Here is a 15902-nt window from a genome sequence, read left to right as displayed (position 1 = left end):
ACGCACACTAAAGGACATAGAAAAACTTAAAAGAATTAGGATTCTGTAAGTTATTTTACCTTCTATTACAGTATAATATAGCAGTTTTAAAGTTGAGGGGATAACTATAAATAAGCCATCCACCCATAACTCCCATGAATCGTTTACTGTACTACCAAACCTTCTCTTCTGGATTTTAATATCTCTACTTGTAAAGTAGGAATGTGAAGATTGCCAAGATATTGAAAAATGGGTTTCCTGTCTAACACTGGCCATCTTCTTCTGAGCTTAACTAGAAATAACCAATTCTTAAGACCTACCCTGTCTTAGGAGGCGACAGATGAACATTTAGACTTTTCTCCATTTATAAACATCTCACTCAGTGTTATAAATAACACTCAATTTTAAAATTCCACTTTACCCTAACGACAAGATGGGCATACAATCTGCCATTTCCTTCATTTGAATGTGAAGAGTGGTAGGTTATAGTGGAAATCTTATCTCCTCAGAAAAGTCACATGCGGGGGGGGCGGGGAAGAGAAGCTGAGTGTATGTGTGGTGGGGGAAGTCTTTAGGGGAAAAGGAGCAAAAGGAAAAACAGAGGAGTCACATACAGCACCCTCTGATCAAAAATAAAGTTCTATAGAATGTTAAGAAACTAGAAAACTTGGCTTTTAGTAGTCAGCACTTAAAATGCTGTCATACAAACTAAGTGCATGATTTAGAACCAAAAAATAAAAAAATTAACACTTGGCTGTGTCAGATGGAATCTTTTTTCTATTTCTCTATATCTCATGCAGCTTTGTTTAATACAGAAGATGCTAAAGAGTAAATTCTAGGCAGAAAGAATGTGTTCACTCTTAACAATCAAAATCTGCTTTCGCTTGACAGAAAATGGGATAAGATCCACTGGCATAGATTGCTATTGAGAACCTGACTGTGTAAATACAAATAGATCTGGTCCATGCCTTTCTGTGCAAACAGAGAAGTGCAATTAAAGCATTAGGAAAGTACTGTTTTCCTTAATGAGTTAACAGCAATCCCACTTCTATACAAAACCATGCTTTCTATCAAGAGCTAAAACTTCAATTTTGCTTCCATTTGCTTATGTTAAAAGGGAGCCCAGTTAAAGTTCACTTTAATAAACATTTAAATTCAAAAGGTTTCCATATAATTAAATAGGGCAGGAAGCAAGAGTAAATAAAACACTGGTTAGGAAACCATAAATGCAAGAATTTAGATTTTGAATTAGAAAACTAATATTGAAATGAAGTAGATACCTTCAGAGTAGAATCTTTTTAGCAGCATTATTTAGTAATCAGTTAGAAAAAACTATAAGGGGTAGAAGCAATAGAAGCAGAATAAGAAACTATAAAGTATGTGAAAGACTCAATTTCATAAATTTTTTTAAAAAAGAAATTGAGATTATGGTCTAGTTGTAGAGATTTTTAAATCTCAAATTTAAGTATTTCTCAAAGACAGAGAAATAGATAATGAAAGAAAGACAGGAAAATAAAAATCAACTTGAGAAGAAATTGAATTATAGAGAAAGAGCTAGGGAGGAGAATAATCTTTTCAAGTTCTTAACCAGTTAACCAGAGAACAAATCAAAGTACACAGAATATATTAATGCCAATCCATAATGCAAATTATTAATTCCTAAGATACTCATTTATATTCTTACCACTTTATATGCCACTTTATTTTAAGCTGACCTTTGATAGCTACTTAAGAGATTAGTTAAGTCAATGCCAATTTCCTGTTTTTAAAATTTTCTTTTAAAAATTATAGTTATTTCATGCCCACTATAAAAAAAAATCAGAAAATACAGGTAAGCAATGAAAACCAATCCCAATTTCAAATGGGCCTAAGAGCTTATGTCGTGCTAATTTCTCTGGCACTCTGATACTGATTGAAAATATTTACTGATCTTTCAGAAATATTTTAAGCTGATAGAGTTTAAGTATGTCTATGAACTAGCTATTACACTGTGCAGCCCCGATCCTAATTTAAATGAAAAAACAATGGTCTACCTTACTTTTATTTTTAAATCAGATAGCTGCCACTAAACAAACACGGCAGTGATGATTGTGAGGCCCAAAGTACTAACCCCATCATACCTTATCTAGAAATCGACTCTCTTTATTCTAGACTGTTTTTGTGTTAATTAGAAAGTAGAGTTTATCCTGGAAAGAAATTTGAGCGCTAGAGCTATACAAAGCACCACGGCTTTTGTTCTACTATGGCTGCCTTGCTAAAATACCAAACTATTAAGAGGCTTGCTAAAGAGACCTCACTCACAGCTTATAAGAGGGGCCCTATCTATCCTCTAACAGCAATAGAGACAGGAGTACTTCGAGGTGAGTTTCATCACTGACCAAGATTTCGGCAAGTCAGCATTCTCCCGATCTGTCCCGCCTGATTCTCCATGTATTGTATATGCCCCATCCCTACTTAGGAGCATACATAGTGAGTGCTCTTGCTCCCGACACTCCAGCAGGGAGAAAAGAGTCCAGTGACGCCCTTCCATATTTATTATAAAGGAGAAAAAAATACTAGGTTCTCAAAATTTAAGAACAGTCAATTTTCAAAGGTAATGACTATAATAGAGAAAAAATAATGGACACAACTAAAAAATCATAGGCAATGAAAAAGTTGAGCAAAAAAAAAAGTCATCACTGGCCTATTAGTTATTCTGTGTAAAAATATATATATACACGTATTAATTTGGTATATGAATATTTATATATCAATTTGATGTATGACATCTAATTGAAGTATTAAGATGTCTGCAGCTTACCTTGAGATAGTTCACCCCCCCAAAAAAAAAAGTTAAGTCAAATGTGGCAAAATATTAACAACTATCAATCTAGGTGATGGGTATATAGGTGTTTATAAGTTTCTTAACTTTTATGTGTGTTTGAAATTTTTTATAATGAAATATTGAAAAAATAATGACTTATATCTAGACAGCAATTTTCAATTTATAGGGGCCTTTTACAAACAAAATAATTTGCTCTTCCATAATGGCCTTGTATATGTTAGGTCAAATATAATCACTGTGTCATAAAAACTAAGCCTCAGACATGTAACAAAATTCAATATACTTTCATGATAAAAACTCTCAACTAGAAATAGAGGAAAAATTCCTCAATTATAAAAGGCATTTATGAAAAGCCCACAGATAACATCATCCTCAGCAGTTAAAAACTGAAAGCTTTCCCCTTGAGACCAGGAACAACACACAAGGATATCTGCTCTCCCCACTGCTATGCATCACGGTACTGGAAGTTCAAGCCGGAGCTATTAGACAAGAAAAAAGAAATAATATGCATCCAGATTGGAAAAAAAAAATGGTAAAACTATCTCTTTCCACAGATGATATGCTTCTATACATGGAAATTCCCAAAGAAACCCCCCCAAAGCTACTAGAGCTATTAAATGAATTCAGCAAAGTTTCAGGGTACAAGATCAACATGCAAAAATTATTTGTTTCTTTATACCAGCGATGTACAATCCTAAGAGGAAATTAAGAAAGAAATCCCATTTATAATAGCATCTAAAAGAATTAAATACTTGGAAATAAATTGAGCCAAGGAGGTAAAAGACTTGTACACCGGAAAACTATAAAATATTGCTGAAAAATATTAAAGATCTAAATTAATTGAAAGACATCCCATGTTCATAATAGGGATTCAAATGTCAGTACTATCCAAAGCAATCTACAGATTCAAACACAATACCTTTTAAAATTTCAACAGCCTTTTTTTCAAAAATGAAAAAGCATATCCTCGCATTCATAAGGAATTGCAAAGGGCCATGATGTCAGCCAAAACAATCTTGAAAAAGAAGAATGAAGCTGGAGGACTCACGCTCAATTTTGAAACTTACTACAAAACTATAGTAATTAAAACAGTATGGTACTGGCATAAGGAGAGACATATAAACCAACAGAATAAAATAGAAAGCCCAGAAACAAACCCTCATATACACAGTTACTGATTACTAAAAAGCGTGCCAAGACCACTCAATGGGGAAAGGACAGTCTTTTCAATAAACAGTGCTAGGAGAATGGGATATCCACTTACAAAAAAATGAAGTTAGATCCTCACCTTACACCATATACCAAAATTGACTCAAAAGGATCAAAGACCTAAACTTAAGAGCTAAAACTATAAAGCTTTGGGAAAAATCTTCATGACACCAAATCCGGCAACAATTTCATGAATATGACACCGAAAGCACAGACAACAAAAGACAAAATACATCAATTGGACTTCATCAAAATAAAAAACTTTTGTGTATCAATAGACACCATCAAGAATGTGAAATGACAACCTACAGAATAGGAGAAAATATTTTCAAATCATATATCTGACAAGTGATTAGTACTTAAAATATGTAAAGAATTCCTACAATTTAACAACAAATAACCCAAATCAAAAACGGGCAAAGGACTTGAATAGATATTTCTCCAAAGAAATTTTACAAATGGCCAATAAGCATATGAAATAATACTCAACATTAGTCTTTAGGGAAATGCAAATCAAAACCACAATGAGATACCACTTCACACACACTAATATGGCTAAAATAAAATTTTAAAAAAGTGAAAGTGACATACGTTAGTGAAGATGTAGAGAAATTGGAACCTTTGCATATTGCTGGTTGGAATGTAAAAGTGTAGAGCCACTGTGGAAAATGGTTTGGTGGTTCCTGGAAAGTTAAACATTGAACTAACAGATGACCCAGCAATTCCATTCATAGGTATATATCCAAAAGAATTGAAAGCAGGGACCAGAACAGATCTGCATACCAATGTTCATAACAGCACTATTTACAATAGCCAAGAGGTAGAAATAACCCAGATGTCCATCAACAGATGAATGGATAAACAAAATGTAGCATATACAGTAGAATTCAGCCATAAAAAGAAATAAAATTTTGTTATGCGCTACAACACGCTTGAAAACATCATGCTTAATAAGGTAAGTCAGACACAAAAGGACATATATGATTTCACTTATATGAGGGACCTAGAATGAGCAAATTAGTAGAAAGAAAGCAGAGAGGTTACCAGAGGCTGGAGGACAGAAAAAAGGGGATGTTACTGCTTAACAGCTATAGCGTTTATGCTGGGAATGATGGAAAAGTTTTGAGTATAGATAGGGTGATGGGTACACAAAGCATTATGAATATATTTAATGCCACTGACCTGTACACTTACCAATGGTTAAAATATTATATTCACTTAAACACTATTTTTTTTAAAAAGGGTGTTTTAAAAACAAAATTTCAAAAATATCAAGTGATTTGCCATACCCTCGTAAAATGCAAAGTCAACACCCAGTCTCAATTTTTCAATCTCCAAGACAACAAAAAACATATAGAATATTAGCTGCTCAGCATTAAAACAGAATTGAATTGCTTTGATTTCCTAGGCTCTCTCCTGAAGCTCAACGTCTAAGACCAATCCAAAAGAAGAGTTATCTACTTTGTCTTCAATTTGTTATGAAATCTCCATTACCATAGGATACACTCCCGCTTCTGCCTTTAGCTTAGCCCAGGAAGGTGAGAAAAGAATGCCTGGCACACGAACAGCACATTCGCCGTGATTAAGAAAGCAGGCTGTGGAGTCGCATTACCAGTTCCTATCCTGGCTCCACTATTAACTATGACCTTAGTCAAGTTATTTAACCTCAGTGGGCCAGTTTCCTAATCTGTGAGATGTGAGTGACAGTACATACTTCATAAAGTTGTTAAATCAAATTAACTAATATGTGAAAAGCACTTAGAACAGATCTTGGCACATGGTAAAAAAGGTTTCTATCTCCTTCTCTTCCTTGTGCCTTCCTCCTCCTTCTCTTCTTCTTCATCATCAACATTATTATTATCAATGAGACTCTGCAAATTACCTGTAAAACCGTCATGTGCATGTTACTTTGCCCACTGCAAAGCCAGACATCTCCAAATAAGACATCATGAACTCTCAGGGTTAAGTTCATTCTCCCAAATGTCTGTTGTGCCATCACTTCATAAGGTCCACCAGGCTTCATAGGATCCAGGACCACCATCCAGCTGTTAGAGTATGCTGAAATAATAACAAGGCTTCAGGGAATTAATCAATTAATTAACTAAAATGAAATGAAAGCCCAGTCCCATCATGCATCATACTCATCTGTGTCTATTCCCAGCTTCAGTGATGAACTGAAGTCAAAGTTATGAAAATTGGCTAAATAAAAAAGCAGCAGCATCTCTATCATTAATCTGTGCCAATCCCTCTTTAATTTTACTGAAGCATTTATAAGAAAAATAAATTACCCAGTTATAATCCTAAATGCGGACAAAAACACGAAGAGATTAAAATTCAAGGAAGTTTAAGTAAAAACAAAATAGAAATTCTTATTATACTATCCAACTGTCAATATTAACATAATCATAATCTAATAGATTTACACAGTACCCCAAATGTGAGCACAGGTTAGAGAAAATCGTTTATAATCTGAAACTTCCCCTTATTTCATGGTATCATTCTTGTCATCAATCCCCTCACCTTCTCCCCACATTGCTACCAAGGATTAATACTAGCAGTGATTCTGGCTTCTCCTATCACCAATTAAACAGGTGAGTGGAGAAAGTGACACATAAAGAAACCGTGGGAGGCATATAAATTAATCTCTCTGTGAAGAAGATATTTAGACTTGCCCAGTTAATTATTTTCATAGCGTTATTTACCAGACTTAAGGTTTTCAGACTCAATTAAGGAAATGAAAAGCTATCCAAGACCCTATTTCAGAAATTCATAGCATATTTCTTAGGAACTACTCCCCCCCTCACCACCACTTTCCTACCTTCCTTCCACCCACTCACACCACCGCCTCTGCAAACATCATATTCAGAAACTTAAGGAAAATGTCTTCAAAATGGCAAAATTATGCCTAGGAGAACCAAACAACATGAACGAAGTTTAAAAAATGAGAATGAGAAAATTATAGACAAAATAGAGAAGGGATCATTTAAAAATAAATATTCTTGGGACAATGCTGAAGAATATGAACTAATTTTTAAGTTGTGTCCATCAGATCAATGCAAACTCAAAGAGAAAGAATTGTTAGAACTGGAAATGAAGCGTCCTAAAGTTATTATACCAGTCTATAAAAAAAATGATAAAAATACTATCCAAGTGACAACTGTGTTAAACGGTGTGCTAAGATCTTTCTAATCAGCAAAAGCTAAGCAGAAGCAATAGAAGTTTGGATGCTCAAAAGGACAGTAGATCAGTAAAAGCTCAAACCATAAAGGATTGCTCAGTTTGGGGGAAAATGTCCAAAACCCTCAAGGCATCGGTGGCATGTTTGCTCCTTTCAAAACACAACTGATAGAGCTTGCTCCTCTCAGCCTTTAGTGGTCAATTAAGACCAGGACCAAACGTTCGCTATTGTTTTTATACCATTAATAGCTAGACATCAACATATCAAATATATAATTCACCTAAGCAGAAAAATCACTGTTTTGAAAATAGTGGGCAGCTAGTACAGATTGTGTCGCACAGGTGCATGTGCTCCGTATGGTTCACACTTCTGAGCAGGCAGACACTCCAATCTGTCCCAAATGCAGCCTTGCCAAGGTCTTTCCAGGCTTCTTGCACTGACATATCTTACTGGAGCTCTGTCCTTCTGCCACCAACATTACTCATTTATAATGATAAGATCAACCTCCAGAAAACCTAGGACACGACTATTTTTTATCCTTTTACGACTACGCAATCCACTCCTTGTCACTGCTGTTAACTCGGTATTTACACCACGCCTCAATTCAGACAATATGGCTGGTGAAGAAAACTGCCTTCACCAGAGCTTCTGAAAGTTTTGCTGCCCAGCGATAAAATGACAAATAAGGGAAAATGGACATCTGGGCAAAATATGACAATACTACCTTATTATGGTCAGAGGATGAGCTCCCTCCATGGAGTGAAGAGAACTACAAATCAAGGCCTGAGCCTTATTCTCGAGAACTGTTCTCCCAGGGAAACCCCTCGGCTCGCTTGAAGACCCTGGAAAACTTCCTTCTGTTCTAGTACTCAAGTTCTTTTAGTTTCTAGCTTTTTCCCTCTCCCATTTGAAAGTAATGAGCGTTAAGTGAAATTAACTGCCAGGCAAGGCAGGAAAAATCAGATCCACTACGAAGGTAACTAATGGTCAAACTAACTCAGAAACAATTCATTTAAAACAATGAGGATTTATTCCCATGTAAGTATATACATAGGAGAGCAAAGACTGTTTCTTAGACCAGCTGGAAAGGTGGTATTATAAAGGCAGAAGTCAACACATTCCACAAGAATTGATTAGTCCTCGGCCTGTCGGTTTAGTACTGATTGGTTGAAGTGGAGCTCACCACAGGATGGCAAAATTCAGTTACAGTTTTAGTTTTTAGAAACTGTGTTGACCCACCAAGCCCATTAGGTTGAGTCTAAATAATAAAACTGTGTCACCGACCACAAAGAGTTGAAGTTCACCATCCAGCTGGTTTCCTGCTGGTCCTGGTGGGCTTTCTGAGCAACAGTTGCTCTGGTTCCTTCTTCTGAGCCCTCATCATTTGCTATTTTGTAAGTTAATTTCCCAATCCAGGCCCAGGTTTCTGTAGATTTTCATCATATTCAAATCTCTTCTTCATCACATTCTTTCTTCTCTCAACTAGGAAAATTCATCTCTTCCCTTCGTTACACGCGACTTAGAGTGCTTACCACGTGCCAGGCACTCCATCAAGTAAATGGCAGAAACAGCCCCTCTCCGGGTTATACTGATAAGAAAGCCTTGAAAACTGACTAGGGCTTTGTGTTTCCATACCTGGTGGCCTATTTCTTACTGTTCTTCTCTTCACAGTCCAGCCAAGGGCACAGGTAAAGAACTCTCTACCCCCATTTCTCTCTGTCTCCCTGACCAACTCCATCTCGAAATGGGAAGAACAAAGGGAAAAAAAATTAAAATAATCTGTCTAGAGACATGGTTAGTCATAAAGTGCTTTCTTTTTTCTTTTTTGCTATTCACATCAGATGTTAATTATTTTTCAGGTTGTTGTGCCAAATCTCAGATGCCAAGAACAGAAAAAGGAAAATTACCCATGGCCTTTTCCTTCCCAAGAGGAAAAACTAGAGCCAGAAGAAACCACTCTCGTCACTTCTTCCACTATAGAACCCTGGCACTTCACCGGCTGCAAACTGGTTCAGTGGTTTGTGGAAGTGACTTTACTGCCCAATGCTCCTTTCCAACTTGCATTTATTCTGTATAAAGTCCATCTCCACCACCACCAAATATAAATGTTAGAAAAAAAAAAAAAGCGTACTTTTCTGTTAGTAAAACTATTTATAGTTACTTAAACTATAACATGCTGTGACAGACACACCCTAAGATGACCCCCAATAAATCATGCCCTTGTATAATCCCCTCCCCTCAAATGCAGGTAGAATCTGTGATTTGCTTCTAAGAAACAGAAAATTCCAAAGGGGATGAAATGTCATTCTCATGATTAGGTTACATTAATAGAAAAGATAAAGGGGTTTTGCAGATGTGATTAAAGTCCCTAATCAGTTGACTTTAAGTTAATAAAAAGGGAGATAACCCTTAGTGGGCCTGACATAATAAGGAGCCCTTAAAAGAACATCTAGAGGTCAGAGGCTGGAAGCAGCAGAGATGCGGCCATGAATCCTACAGGGACAAGGAAATGAATCTGCCAGCAGCCTGAGGGAGCTTGGAAGAGGATAGTTTTCCAGATGAGAACATGGCCTGGCTGACACACCTAGACTTCAGCCTGTGAGATCCTGAGAAGAGCACCCAGCTAAATGATGGCCAGACTTCAGATCTACAGAAATTGTGAGATCGGAAAAGTGGGTTGTCTTAAGCACCTAAGTTTGTGGTAATTTATTATGTAGCATAGAAAATTAGCATGCATACTAACACTGCAACCAGGAGCTTTTTATTTTTCTAAAAGGTTTAGGCTTTTTTGTATTTTTCTAAATTAGAAAAAATATATCTATTCACCTCAATCATGATGACAAAATCAGGCAGACACACCCTCATTTTATCACCCACATGTGCATGCCGCACATGTATCACAGTAAGAGGATATATGTTATTCTCTCATTTTATTTCTTGTGTCTGAATCATCATGCATCATTTGACAACATGGTTTGAACAGGCCCAGCACCTGAACATATTCCCAATCATCCCTCAGGTTTTAATTTTCCCAATGCTTATGTGTCAGTCTGCTGGACAAAAACCTTTATTTTGTTAATTCCACTTTGTTGTGGGCACCTAGGGGATTACAGGTAATAAGTTAAATATTAACTGTGATAGAGTGGCAAACTGAGGTCATCCAGCTGAAAAATCCCAGAGTCCTCATTAATATTTAAACAGAAATCAACCCTTCAATACAGGCTGCAGTATCTCTTTTGAGAAACATTTTCTTTCCTGCCCTATGAAATTTCCTACATGTCCGACTTCCTTATTCCAAATAACACTTTATCCATTTTGCTTCATGGGCAGGACAGAGCAAGATGCCCACTGAAATAGGTTTGTGAAGCTATACAAACTAAAATACCCTTGTTCTCTATCAAGCAAATATAGAAAGTCTAACAAATAGATCTACCCACCCCTCTGCCACCACTATCATTTTTATCTATTCTAAACTGAGGCTCCCTTGTAGGGCCTCTCTGCTCATGAAGGCTGCTAATTCTCACCTTCCTGACCATCCTCTACCTTGGGTCAAGCGACTACCTTGGGTCAAGCCTTCACTGTCTATTGTCTGAATATCATAATAGCCTGCTAACATGTCCCACGACCTCTAGTCTGATCAATCTCCAATGCAACTTCCACAGTGTCGCCAGAATAATCTTTTTAAAATACAAATCTTATTGTGTTATTGTGCTGCTTAGAATCCACGGATCTAAAATAGAGTACTTACTTCTTAGCAATGACAGACAAGCCTACCTTTCCAACCTTGTTTCTTGTCATCCAGCCACCAGTCACATATCCCAGTGTTCCAGACAAATCCACCTACTCGCCATTTCTCCAATGACCCATGCTCACTTGTGCCTCCATGCCTTTCCCCAGGCTATTCCCTCTACCTGGTTAGCCCTATTCATCTTTCAAGATAAAACTTAGACCACGTTAATTACTCCTAATTAAGCACTCCCATAGCACCCTGTACTTCCTCTCTGTGGCATTTATCACCATTAACTGTAATTGCTTATTATTTTTCTGTCTCCTCTCTTAACTTACAAACTTCATTAGGGAAGAGATCACATCTGTTTTGCTCATCACTGTATCATCAGTACCTAACACAGTAGCTGGTACACAGTAGCCACTCAATAGATATTTGAGTGACTAAAACAATAACAACAACAACAACAACAACAATAAACATTTATTCAGTACTTGTTGTGTGCCAGGCACTGTTCTGAGTACTTCATATGTGTTCATTCATTTAATCCCCACAATAATCCCAAATACTATTAACTCACTTTACAAATAAATAAATAGGGACACAGAGATAATAAATAACATGTCCAAGGCTATACAGCCATTAAGTGAGAGAGTCAGGAACTGAACCTAGACAGTGAATTCCAGAGCCTGGGTTCTTATCCACTCCTCCACACTGTCTCTCTTTTATATATAATTCAGTTCAAATGCCACCTTCTGTGCAAACCTTCCCTTACCATCCAATCTGAGGTAGATGTTTCTCTTCCGTATCCCATGACACCCCACATACACCTTCATCATAGCAGTTATCACGCTGCAATATATAACTTAGTGTCTATTCCCATTATTCCATGAGCTCCTTGAGGACAGGTACTTTGACACAGTCTTAGTTTCCTTTGCATCCTCAGTGCCTAGCGCATAGTAAATTGTCAAATAATTTTTATGGATGGATGGATGGATGGATGGATGGATGGATGGATGGATGGATGGATGAATAACCTGAACTGGAGCATAAGCATTCATTTTTAGATAATCCAGCAGGTGGCAGAAGAAGACAAAAGCTGAACAGAGGATGGGTTGCCTTACCTTTCACATGGGTCACTTTCTTCATGATGATTTCCTGATCCTGGCAAAGAGTCACTGTCACTGTGGCTCCAGATATGCCATAACCCCAAATCACTGCCCCTGCAGGCTCCTTCTGCAGCACCATGTAATTATCGATGTATGAAGCAAACTGAAAACCAACACCTAAAAAATTTCACGAACACTTAGAAGAGCATCACCGGGAAGATTCGTCACTGATGGAATCTGGTTACACAGCAAGCACCATCCAGTCTTCATACAAAAGTATTTAAATATACCCCGTCCTTTTACTCTTCTGAAACTATATTTTACTCCTCCTAATTAGGTAGGCAACATAACAAGAATAGTTTCCAACAATATGCATCACAGTACAAGACCAATAAGGAAAATGCAAAGAGCCTAGGGCAAGCAATGTGCCACAGACCTTCCTCTTCAGAGCTCTTCATCTCCTTTGCTCTCAGGCGTGGCCCTAATGTTTGACTCTCTCTCCCCCCAAATCATTAAAATGCTCCTTTTAAGCACCCCCACAGATGGTGTTTATGAGGAAAATAAACCACTTCCTTCCCCTACTTTCCATAACCACGCCCACTCCTCTAGCTGGGAATAAAGAAGCCTGCCTCTCCCCAACACAGCCCTCCCCTAATCTTTTTCACCCCTTTCCATCTTACCAGTGTGAATTTCCCTCAAATAACTCCCCTTATTGTTTTTTTGACAACCCACTGACAATTCTAAATAAGAATTTATGAATATCTGTGACAAGTCTGCTTCCTTCTAAGGTAAATTCAGATAAATTATGATGCAAAAAACGTCAGTGAGAGGTCAAAATGTCTGAACAAAGGTCTTCTGTCCCCATTTTACCCATTTCTTGAGGTAAATTATGCAAAAAGAACAAGGGGAAGAGCACTTGAAACTGTGGATTCTATTTTAGAGTCACTAACAAGACTGAATAAGAACTCACTTTAACAAGATCATTCCTATTTTTAACATCCAGCCTATATTGAAGTATTTTATTAATAACAAGCATCTATCCAAATTATCTCAGTGAGTTTCTCATCAAAACTTAAAAGGGAAAAAAAAAGTTACATCCCAGTTGGTCTGAAAAAAAAAAGACAAAAATCTCTAGAAGAAAATAATTAACAAAATTAAGATTTTTTAAAAAGGGTTTTAAACAAAAATGATAGGCAGGAAAGAGAATCAGACCTAACGAGGCTGACATTTTCCTCCCTGGAAGCTGCAAATGATGACAGCCCCTTCGGCTACACTTACCAGAGCAGCACAGCTAATGGGCCACCTACACAGACTCAGTGGCCTATTTGTCCTGTGCTTCAAATAACAGTCCTAGTACCTAAACATCCTCAGCTCTCTCTTATGAGTTAGTCCCATCATGAAAACTACATGACAATCAAAGTTCATCCAAAAGGGCCACTGGGCTGGAGATGCACGGCTGCCAGGAGCAAAAGGTTCTAAGAGACACCTGGAATTGCAAAAGCACATTGGCAGCCTGCTAGAGAGAAAGGAAGAAGCATGTGTGTGGGAAGCCTTGTCTTGGGTAGGTGCTTCTTAAGGAACAAAACTGAAAACCAAAGGCCTAAGAGCTAAGCAGACAGAAGGTGGGGGTGGGGGAATGGAGCGAAGAAAATTGGCTGCCGCTGGCATATGAGCCCATGCAAGTGGAGGGCTCTAGATGTGTGCAGCCACTGTCTCAGAGGCGGGTGGAAACACCATTCCAAGTCTGTCTGTTTTCTCCAACGCACATTTACTGACATGACTATTTGTACATGGCTTATACTAAGCTAAAAAATTTTAGAAGTGGAAAGTATCTTTTACACCCTGGGGTATAATAACGGTTATTTACTGGTCAACAGACTGAGTAAATTAGGTAATTTTAAAATATAGCTTGAATATTAATTAATTCAACAAATATTTATTGATGCCTATGTGCAAGGCACCATTTAGAGGACTGAAGATATAACAGTGAAAGAAAAACAAACAAACAAAAACAGACAAACCTTGCCAGCAGGGAATTTACATTCTACTGGGGAGCTTACTTGTGGCAGGCACAATGCTAAACACACTGCAGGCATTAAATTTCTTTGACTGACCTCAAATCACATAGGTAGTTTTATGACAAGACTGGAAACCAAACCTCTTTATTCCAAAGTTACTGCAATTTCCACTCTATCACAGTTGAAAACATGGTGAAACCAAAGAAAAGTCGTATTTCCTATCTTTATAAAGCTCACATTCCAAGCTGAGTAGACAGCAGAACACTACCAAGGAATGGAGCAATGGACAAAGCAGGGAACAAGAAAGGAGGCAGGACTAGTAACTGTTTTTGTCAAACGGAAGATACTTATGCTTAATGTTTGAAAAAAAATTTTTTTTTTAATTCTTCAATTTTTCCTTCATTTGGGTGGAGTAGAAAAATAGGAATTGGCATTCTGGGGAAGAGACCATTATTAAAAGCAGATTGACAAAATTAGGACAGTGGGTACATCTGGTGAGGAACTGGTGCATTGGGGAGGAACACCAGGGAATCCTGATAAAACTATCAATGTTCTAGTTCTTAAGTTGAGCACAGCACCCATGGGTGTTCATTTTATTGTTTCGTTACATATATCTCTCTACATCTCAAACATTACATGATAAACAACAGCACGAAGAGTGATTTGAAGGAAAAATACCAGGATATGCAACTAAATAAGAAGGAAAATTTATATCTTAATCAATGAAAAATATAGTCAGTGTTAATGAAGGTGATGTAACAATATGACCTAAAGGCAAAGATAAAATACTGACAGACTTTAACAGAAAAACTAATAAAATAATAGCCCTACTCTGCTCTTGGACTCAAAGGTCTCTATGTGGAGCTGAGTCAGAAAAAGATTTGTTTACACTTTTGTTAAACCCTGAAAAGCCTGCGTACTTTTGGGGTTCTCGGGTACAGCATAAGTCATTTTTCTGCACTCTGCTGTTGCACTTTAACTTTCATTTCTTAACAGGGATCTTCGTGGTTCACCATTTGAGTGTTTGAAAAAATATATAGGTCCAACATTATCACTTTAATTTTGCATTAGCAGATTCCATTTTCTGATTTCTCCATGGTTATGACCCAGTGTCCAGCCTGGTATATTCAAATGACAGGATCTCACCTGGACAATAGTCAAAGTGAGTCACCCTCCTCCCTAATGCCACGCATATTATCCCAGCAATATCTATGAGTTGCACCAGAAACCGAAGCTGAGCCTCAAATATTCTGAGCTAGTGATGGGGTTGTACTTCTTAGCCCCAATTACCACTTAAACTAGTAAAATTTAATTCCTTGCTTGAAGCAAACCCACTCTAGGGTACCACTGAGGGGGCGGTACTGAAATGTTTTGGATGACTCAGTTAACTGTTTCCAAATATCTAACTGGCTTCGCTCCTCCTCTTGGAGCTCCCCTACAGTTATTCAAAGACCCCGAGGGCCTCCCCACTCAGAAAAACCCAACTCTCCCTCCGCCCAAAGCGCGGTATCCTAACAGCGGTGGACGCGAGGGAGGAAGCGGAAGGGCTGGGACTCAAGGCCAGCAGAATCTGCAGCCCAGGCCTCGGTCGGAGACTCCTTCCAGGACCTTGAGAGGGATGCCGGTGGGGGTCCTGCGAGCACGCGGGATGTCAGAGCCCGCACAGGGGTCGGGCCGAGCAGGGCCGCCTCACCTGCACTCGTGTGGGCCCGCTGTATTAATGGCAGCACCAGCCCCAATACAAACACCGGCACTACCATGTTAACCAGGATCCGTCTCCGAGCGCAGGCCTCCAGACGCGAACACCAGGCCTGGGCGGGGCCTGGTGGGGGCGGGGACGTGGGCGGGCCGGGGCGGG

General features: G+C 38.2%; 1 protein-coding gene across 1 annotated transcript in view; it reads right to left on the bottom strand.

The window, feature by feature from the left end:
- SIAE (sialic acid acetylesterase) overlaps positions 1-15849 on the bottom strand; it is a 32864-nt gene extending 17015 nt beyond the window's left edge. The window contains exons 1-3 of the mRNA XM_006915220.3: positions 15738-15849; positions 12042-12203; positions 5895-6070 (exon numbers count right to left, since the gene is read on the bottom strand). Of these exons, the coding sequence (XP_006915282.1) occupies positions 5895-6070; positions 12042-12203; positions 15738-15804 (405 nt within the window). The 5' untranslated portion in view covers positions 15805-15849. The remainder of the gene's footprint in view (positions 1-5894; positions 6071-12041; positions 12204-15737) is intronic.
- Between the last annotated feature and the right edge of the window lie 53 nt (positions 15850-15902).

This window comes from Pteropus alecto, unplaced genomic scaffold (assembly GCF_000325575.1).
Source record: "Pteropus alecto unplaced genomic scaffold, ASM32557v1 scaffold135, whole genome shotgun sequence".
Taxonomy (NCBI): domain Eukaryota; kingdom Metazoa; phylum Chordata; class Mammalia; order Chiroptera; family Pteropodidae; genus Pteropus; species Pteropus alecto.
Note: the sequence above shows the minus strand (reverse complement) of the source record. Positions and strands in the feature narration are given on the sequence as shown.